Genomic DNA, 9,434 nt, shown 5'->3' on the forward strand with positions numbered 1-9,434 from the left:
CATTAGAAGCTCTGTTCTGTCAATTTTGATCTCTCATGCTCTACTCTACGCTTCCTCAAGCAGTGTTCAACTCAGCCCATACAGTCTCTCCAATCCATAATGGCCGCTCGCCAGTTTTTCTAATGTATGTAAACATGTTACACATCCGAGTGGACCCACGCTTCTCAAAATTCATTCTAATTTTATCATTGTACTGGGGCAGCCAACAAAAATCTCTATACATTTAAAAACATACAATATAGAATATATATGTTTGTTAGCTTAAGTAAAAAAAAATATACCATTTATTTAGACATATCATAAAATATTGAACACATACCTCAAACTCTCTAAACCATATTTCCCAAACTTATTTCAGGACTTTCTTCCAAGAAACCAAAGGAGCATCATACTTGTTTTGTATTATGTGTTGCATTTTATGTGTCAGTTATTTTGATGGGTGAAACCTACAAAAAATATGTTAGGCGAGAAAAACATACAATATAGAATAAATATGTTTGTTAGCTTAAGTAAAAGAGAATGTATGTACGTGTCACAATTAGATGCAATCAATATTCGACCATCTGTCGCCTACTCTGGTACAGCTGAGGTTGAAGGTCCACCTGTAGCGAATTGATGGGGTGGTGGGGGATAGTATGACAGAAAATTTGGTGGATATGGATAAGTAGGACGGGCACCATAAGGTGGGGGTGGGTAGTAAGGGTAGAAGGGGGTACTCTAGGTGGGGTCTGGTGAAGGAAAGCGGGGGTCTGGTGAAGGAAATCGGGGGTCTGGTGAGTAGAACTGTGGGCTACTGGCTCCAAGAGTGGATAAAGGTATGGTAGGCTGACTATGAGTGGTAGGCTAATTATGAGTGGCAGGTTGAGATGAAGTGGTCCCCTCCATATGTACAGGCCTAGTGGTCTAGCTGTAGTGATTTTTTTGCTGCGCATATTAAAAATATTTTTGATCAATCCTTTGTTAGGCTCTTCACCTGAAGCCCTATGCACAGAAAATAAGAAATATTAGAAACATGAATTTTAATAAAAATTTAATATAAAATAATTCAACAATTAAATAAATGTAGTGCAACAACAATAAAATAAAAATGTCAAAAAAAAGTAAAAAAAAAATCTTATATTAACTCATCATTTGTTCATTCACTTTCATATGATGATATATTTCCAGCAATATCAGATTCCTCATGACTTTCCTCTATGTTTAAATCTACTTCCTCTAATTGCAAGTCGCTCTCATTAAGTCGAATTTGTTCATTCACATCGATTGGAAGATTTTTTAAATTTGACATAAACTCTTCTTGATGTGCTGATGACAGTGAAGTGGTTTTCTCAAATACTCCTCTTGGTTTTGTCTTCATAAGTACAAGCCAATCTTGTTTGTCTCGTAATATGCTTGGATAGTTAGCATAATAGACTTGACTTGCCGCACTAGCAATGACAAATGGATCAAACTTTCCATATCTCCTACCCCGCTTTACTTCTGTTATACTGTAAATCAGATGTACTATTGTGTCTCTGTTTTGTACTGAATCAAACAATTCACAATTGAATAGATACATAATATTCCCGTGATCGGGATATTCCACCTCTAATATTTCTTGTAAATACCCCGTAGTATTCAGAATCATCCCATATATGTGTTTTCCGTCATACACATATACCAGAATTTTCTGTCTTCCTATCTTCACATCAATTTTTTGTTTGGAATTTATAACCATTAACAAAAAATATTTGATAACATTTAACTAATCTATTTGGTCCCCAAGCTAGGTCAAGTGGCCCTTGATACTGCGAATCACTGTCTTCAATGTGAATCTTTCAATGAATTAGATTATATTATTAGCATATTTATTGCATGCTATGTTAACTAATTAAGACAAATTATTCAAAATGAATAGTCGAGAAATACACCATATTTTTAAACCAAGTAGTAAATTCTTTCTCCACTATCTTCTAGACTTTTCCTGGTTCTGATGTACTTAAACCATCAATGAACCTCCTACAAACTTTAGGGTTTAAAACAAAGTTATGAATAATAAATATATGAACAAACTAACTCGTACTTACTCGAGATACTGCTCAACTTCATCACAGTTAAACAAGATATACAGTGTAACAACTCTCATCTTCTTATCGGTCAAATAACGCACGGTATTAGCGCCTACAAGTTCACCACTTCCACTGAATACAGATATATTAGAGGATTTATCCACATTTTGAGGTGCAATACTTCTACATGATTGTGACGTTGTTTCAAAGTAATACGAGCAAAACTGAGTTGTCTCGTACATTAAATATGCTTCACATATAAAACATTTGGGATGTGCTTTATTCTTAGCTGTCTTCTTAAATTTATTTAAATATCTCTCAAAAGGATACATCAACAGATACTGAACAGGTCCACCGACTATAGCCTCATATGGTAAATGCACTAGTAGATGCTCCATAGAGTCAAAAAATCCTAGAGGAAATATTTTCTCAAGTTGACACAGAAAAAAGGAATTTGCTGCTCCATAAGAATCAAATTCTCTACATTTAGTTTAGAGGAGCATGAATCTTTGAAGAAGACACTTAGCTCGATCAAGGGCTTTAAAATTTGATCTTATAGATAACTAAAAGCAGTTGGTAGTAGACATTGTATGAAAAAATGATAATCATGATTTTTCAATCCAAACAATCTCCCTGATCTTATGTCAACACACCTACTTAGATTGGAAGAATATCCATCTGGTACCCGTAGGGTCTTTACCCATTCACAAATTACTCATCTTTGCTCTAAAGTTAATGTGAATGGAGTTTTTGGTTTGAGAAGTTTTTCACCTCCACCATCCTTTAATTCTAATGCTTTCCATATACAAATCTTCTTTAATTTCATCATTGCTTTTATATTATTTTTAAATTTATCTTTGATGTCTATGACTGTATTGAAAATGTTATCAAAAATATTTTTCTTTATATGCATGACATCCAAATTATGTCAAATCAGATTTATTCTCCAATATAACAATGACAAAAAAATACTTTTCTTGGTCCAATTATGGTTGACACCATATCCTGACAATCTATACTCAGGTAATGTTGGTAAATCAATTATTATGGGCATGAAACTTATTCTTTCAAATATTTCCTTACTACTTAATCTTGGAGGAGGTTGCAACATCATCATTTTTTTTAATAAAGGCATCTTTATTTCACCTAAAAGAATGACTTGGATGTAAAAACATGTGATGACAATCGAACAAAGTGTTCTTCCTTTCATACATTTAAGTGAGTGATTTTGTATATTCCATACAATATGGACAAGCTAACTTGCCGGAAGTGTTCCAACCTGAGAGCATATCATATGCAGGAAAGTCACCAATTGTTCAAAATAATGCTGCTCTCATTATGAAGTTCTGTTTGGTGGAAATATTATATGTACTTATTCTCTCTTCCCATAATAAACTTAAATCATCAATTAACGGTTATAATAATACATCAATCTTTACTTTTGGATTATGTGACCCTGGAATGATAAGTGTCAAAAACATATAAGAAGTAGTCATACACAACTCTAGAGGAAGATTGTAAGGGGTGAGTATCATGGGCCAATATGAGTAAGATGAAGTAGACTAACTTAACAGAGTAAAACTATCTGCGCATAAATCTAATCATATATTTCTTGTTTCTGTCGCGAATGTGTGATGTGTACGATCAAAGTGTCTCTAAGCCTCTGGTTCTGATGGATGTGTAATAACACCTTGCAGAATGTGATCATTATGCCATCTTATATGTGCAGTAGATCTCATGGATGCATATAGCCATTATAGTCTAGAAATTATTAGCAAGTAAAACATCATACTGACATGTACTTCCTTCAGCTTTCTTTTATTTCTAGACTTTGGTTTAATTCTTTATGCATTGCAATGACGGCATGCAATATCTGATAAATCTTCTTTAAAGTATAACATGCATTCATTAACACTACAATCTATCTTTATGTATGTCAAACCAAGTTTGGAAACTATCTTCTTTATCCGATATAGATCTGTAGGAATTATATTATATGTTGGGTTGGTTTTCTTAAGCAGCCCAATGAATTGATTAAAACATTCACGAGCAACATTATATTCTGCCTTGATGCTTAACATTTTCATAACAACAGATAACTCTGAGTGAGTGGTGTACCCCTTTCATATTGGTTGTTGGGTAGCATGCAACAAATCATAAAAATTCTGTGCCTCCTTATTTGGTAACTCTTCTGTGTATTATTCAGATTATATTCCAGTTGTAGCATGAACTAATTCCTCAAGATTTGTTCAGATATTTTCATCCTCAGCTATATTACTATTTGTAGATGTACCATATCGAGAATTAAAATGTGGCTCGTACTCACCATGAGAAGTCCAACACCAATATTATGGCATAAACCCTCTGCGATATAGATCAACAATTACATCATCTGATTTTAGGTGCACTTGATTTTTATGTTTAGAACATGGTCATCGAAACATTCCATCTGATATGAAGATAGATAGTTGTTTCGTTGTCTGAATGAAAATAGTCACCCCATTAATGAATTTATTTATTAATGTCTTTCGTCCTTGCGCCTATTGGTTATACATCCATCTTCTTTGATTTCTAATATCCATAACCTACATATAATATGGAGCAGATAATTAATAGATTATAATGATTTTGTGACAATTGTCAGATAAAGATTATTGGTAGACATAAGTCGAGCAATGTATGTTATATAATGTATATAAGGAGATGACAATAGTTGGCAACTTGACAACTTGACTACGATCCTTCCGACTTCCATCGCCCGTCTACTCTCCTTCTAAACACAAACGCTTAATTATGTTTTTCCTATAATTATTGTCTTTTTATGTGCCCAAATACGAGGCTCCAAACATCACATCATATCTTCAGACATTTCCTTCATCGTTATAAATATTTTTTTAATATCTAAAATGTTTTTCCTCTAATTTTATCTTCCAATGGAGCTAATCCAACCTTATCATGTATATGCTCATTTCGGAAATATCTCTAAGGGTAAAACCACTCATCCACCTGAGTATCCTCATCTCTACAACACTATGAACAATAGATCCAAGATATCTAAAACATGTACTCTTATTAACGACTTGCTCGCCCAAAGTCACAATCCTCTCACTAGGTCTAGTACTTCATCTCTCTCTAGTCGTATCAACATGAATAATATGATCATAAAAAATTATACACCAAGGCACATCCTCTTGCAAATGTCTGATGAAAAAATACAAGAAAAAAAAATAAAATCTTACAGTAGACGAAGTCGGCGATTGAGGTGGCGAACGTCGGCAAACTAGGTTGAACGATCTTCGCAGCGGTGGAGCTACTCCAGGCTTATCACGTATAAAACAAGGTCCTCACCATTCTATTCAAATTTCTTCTAAGAAAATCAGCGAAAAAATAAAAAACTTACGGTGGATTTTCCTAAAAACTATTGTGTTTCGCCGGCGACAGAGGCGGTGAGCATCGGCGAACTTCATGGAAGTCTGGACGTCTTGGCAGCGGTGAGGTTCGATGGGGTGACACTGGGGGGACGGAGGCGAGCGGAGACCCAAACGAAATGACAGAATGAAATAATAAGCCAGACGGCCTCGGGTTTGAAATAGGGCTTCCACTGACGGATTTTTTGGCGGATAAGACGCTGGAAGTCTTTCCTTCGTTTATTACAACAATAATATTTTGTTTTGTTTAAAATGACCAGCGTCCTATTCGTCGGTAAATACGCCGGAAATTTCCGGCGTAAAATGCGCCGCATTATACAATATGCTTACAGATTACAACATATAAACCGGCATAATCGGCATCGGAAATTTAACGGCGCCATTTCCACCGGTAACTCCGCCGTAATATTTCTGTTGCATACGACGCCCTTAAAAACGCCGTAGTTACCGGCGTATATAGATCCGCCAGAATCTCCGACGGTAATTGACCTTTTTCTTGTTATGTATTTATTCCAATGTTTGATGATATACATTTGTATGTATATAAGTGTATAGCTTTAGAAGTGTATGATCAAGATGCAATGGGTTTGTTATGAGTTGATGGTATATATTGGTTTGTTAGTTATTTGCAACTGCCATATAAGAGGTAGTGGCTGAAGGTCCTTTTATATTTGTTTGCTAGATGAGTCTTCGACTCACAAGCAATGATATAGATTTGAAATTTTCTACTGTTATTATGTTTAAGTAACAGAAGTTGAACTTCTGTATACCTTCAAAACCTTTCATGGCGTTCAATTCATGTCCATTTCATTGTATAAGTACTGGATGAACCTGCTGTCTGATATATAGATACAAACATTTTGTGTTTCACATGTTTAAGTGTGTAATGCATGTCTTAAATAAACTTGATCTTCCCATATACTGTTGCCTATAGTTTTACTCCCGAAATGTTTAATTGATGTTCCTGTTTGCCACTGAATCATTTATATTTTCTACTTTCATCTTCACTTAATTTCACTCATAATGCCTGTGAAGATTTCTTGTATATGATCATGATACTTCCTGTAGTGTTTGGTTCTCTTTCTCACAGGTATTTGGTGAGAAGGCATTTGAGAAGATTGGGAAGGGTTTCATTTCATTGCACTTCTCCGATCAACACCCAGGCACTCATAAGAAGCTTCTAGTTCTCAAATTCGTACTTCCAGGTGCAAATAACATGAGTGACATGACAAGATTGGTTAACCTTGTACCTTACTACATTGATTTAATTGGACGTTACAAGCCAAGTGCTCAGGTTTATCAATTTTCATCCTTCTCATGTTTCAATGCTTAATTGATCTGCTAATCATTGTTTTATGAAGATTTTTATTCTATCGAGTCAAGTGGGAGATCAAGTTTTTTTTCTTAAATGTGTTGCAGGCCCGTGCAAAAACTGAAGCTGCCAGAGCAAAAGCGGCACAAGAGGCATTTAAAGAAATGCAAGGTGTGAGGCAAGAAACACTGCAGAAAAAGAAAGCTGAAAAGAAGAAAATTGTTGAGGAGGCTGAAGCCAAGCTGAGTGCTGAGGCCATTCGCAAGAAGGAAGAGAAAGAACGCTCCAGGCAAATGAAGAAGCTAATGCCCAAGGTTAAGATGCTTCGATCCCATTAGGAATAAACTAATCTATTTACCCTCAACTCATCACGTGAATGCAGAGCCTCTTTCCTTGCATTTATAAGGCTTTAAGTTAGTGTTTAGCCCTTCAGGAAAGCATCTGATGCTTTCTGGTTAGTGAAGGCTTTAAGCTGTGTACGATGGTAAGTAAACTTAAATTCAGCATTGCACATGATTTTAGCATCATAATCACTTGAGTTGTACTATGGGCATTATGAATTCATCCGTTCATGATTTGCTGCGATGGTACTCAAAATAGGTAACTATTTTTTCCATACTATGCAGCGATGTTTACCTGTATTCAGGGTACATTAATCATGATACGCTAATTTTTGAGCGAGCTTCTTAGTTGACACCAGATGTTTTTATATCGTAAGTCTTCATTTTTTTTTTCTACGAGAATAATGTCATGTTAAAAAAAAAAAAAGCCGGCAAATTTTTTCTCTCAAGAAACTAGAAAGCTTGCGTTACAGAATAAGAGAATCACTTGTTACACGAAATTAAGTTTGGACTGTCAATCCAATTTCTCAGTGGGAAAAAGAAAATCTTATTAATAAGTCTTACAACGTAAATATTAAAAAAATAGTCGAATTGAAGAATTGAGATGTTAGGGGGGAAGTTTTTGTGATTTTACTAGATTATTTTAAGTATATTTGTATGGTCATATATGTCTCATATGTATTTAGTGGGTAGTCGATGAGTTATGAGAAGTTGATTCCCATCAATGGGCCTCATGGAGGTACTCGTCTTAAGCTCAGGCCTATGAAAGAGGTCGCCCCTCTTCGAAGGCATAGAGGATTGTAAGCCAAATAAGTCACCACTCGTCTCATGGAGGGGAGGTAGCAATTGCAATGGCTTGCCATCATTGAGGGTACGCTCCATCACCCACCCCCTCCCCGGCCTTGTCACAAAACATCCTAGTCCAACTTAGAAAAGCATCCTCCTAGAGAGCCCTCATCTTGACCTATCGTGACTAATCGCTATTGAGTTCATCTTTTTTGCACTCTCAGTTCATTTGTTTTTTGATCTAAGGCTCTTGATCTAAGGCTCAACATAGGTCACCACCGACTCCTTGACGTTGCTTTGTCATCGAATGCCCTTTGCTCAGTATGTGCTCGCAGACTCTCTCTTTTTATTCATCACTACTAAACTTGTCAGTACATATTGAACTCGCCTAATGGACGCTTGACACTATGGAGCTCGTCTAGAGCCAAGTCATAAGAGCTCTGCAACTCCTAGCTCCCTCTCAGCCAATTAGAAGTCATGTGTTTAGAGTAGTCTGAGTGATATTATAGATTTTACTTTTTATGTGTATTCTTGTAGCCCTCAGAACCCTATAAATAAAAGGTGAAGATGAGCATTTCACGCCTTTTGGATCATTAGTTGATTAATCTTGGACTAATCAAACTTTTGAGCACTTTTATTATAATTTTTCTCTAACATACCCCTTTCTCTCCATTCTCATATAGGCTCCATGTCACTCACTCATAGAGTTGGTATACCGATAATGTTTTTCATCCATATATAAATTTGAATCCAATATTCTCCAAGGTGCGGTGAGTGTGGGTTAATGCTAGTGGCAAGAAGACAAGCTGTCTAAATGTGCTGAGTGCTCGCAACCATCTGTGAACATGGAGAACACCAATTAAATGACTTGCTAAGATACTAGAGATGAAAAAGAGGATAACAAAGATAATCTAGGATGCCCTACAAGGGCTACCAAAGGTAGCACTAAGGGATAGTGCCCCCTAGGGTTTGTCTAGCTAGACAGTACATTGTAGCAGAACATATGATCAAGCAATGACTTTAACAATAGTACCTGATCCCACTTGTATGCTGATGAGTGATGAAGACTATAACCCACTAACCGAGTGAGCTAGATGGACTGAAACTAAGCTCACCAATACATTTACATGGGAGATCGTAGAGGTTAGACTTCTCCCTGGTTCAAAGTGCCACACTTGGAGTCATATAGAGTTAGGACCAACCTTGTGGACCATGTTTTCACATTTAAATCCATGACTTCCCTCCTAGATATTGAAAGCAATATAAAATGCCCTTATTTTTCACAACCTTCAATGAGTTGGCAATAAGGTGGTTCACTCATTTACTAGTGATAGTGATTATTATCATGACCCAATATGACATAAACCTTATATCAGATGGGTTATTTCATGTTGGATGGGTGACCAATAATACCCAAAATCTAATTGAAAGGAATTCTTTTCTCTTATCTTTTTTATTTTCATATATTTTAATAATATTTATAATACATTGCCATAAATATCATTAAAATATAATATTC

At 35.8% G+C, this 9,434-nt stretch overlaps 1 protein-coding gene across 1 annotated transcript in view; it reads left to right on the forward strand.

The window, feature by feature from the left end:
* Positions 1-7,497, forward strand: part of LOC110110466 (uncharacterized protein At5g49945) — a 47,215-nt gene extending 39,718 nt beyond the window's left edge. Inside the window, exons 2-3 of the mRNA XM_020841955.2 lie at positions 6,567-6,770; positions 6,896-7,497. Of these exons, the coding sequence (XP_020697614.1) occupies positions 6,567-6,770; positions 6,896-7,126 (435 nt within the window). The 3' untranslated portion in view covers positions 7,127-7,497. The remainder of the gene's footprint in view (positions 1-6,566; positions 6,771-6,895) is intronic.
* The last annotated feature ends 1,937 nt before the right edge of the window (positions 7,498-9,434 follow it).

The sequence above is a fragment of the Dendrobium catenatum genome, unplaced genomic scaffold, assembly GCF_001605985.2.
Source record: "Dendrobium catenatum unplaced genomic scaffold, ASM160598v2 original_scaffold_275918, whole genome shotgun sequence".
Lineage (NCBI taxonomy): Eukaryota > Viridiplantae > Streptophyta > Magnoliopsida > Asparagales > Orchidaceae > Dendrobium > Dendrobium catenatum.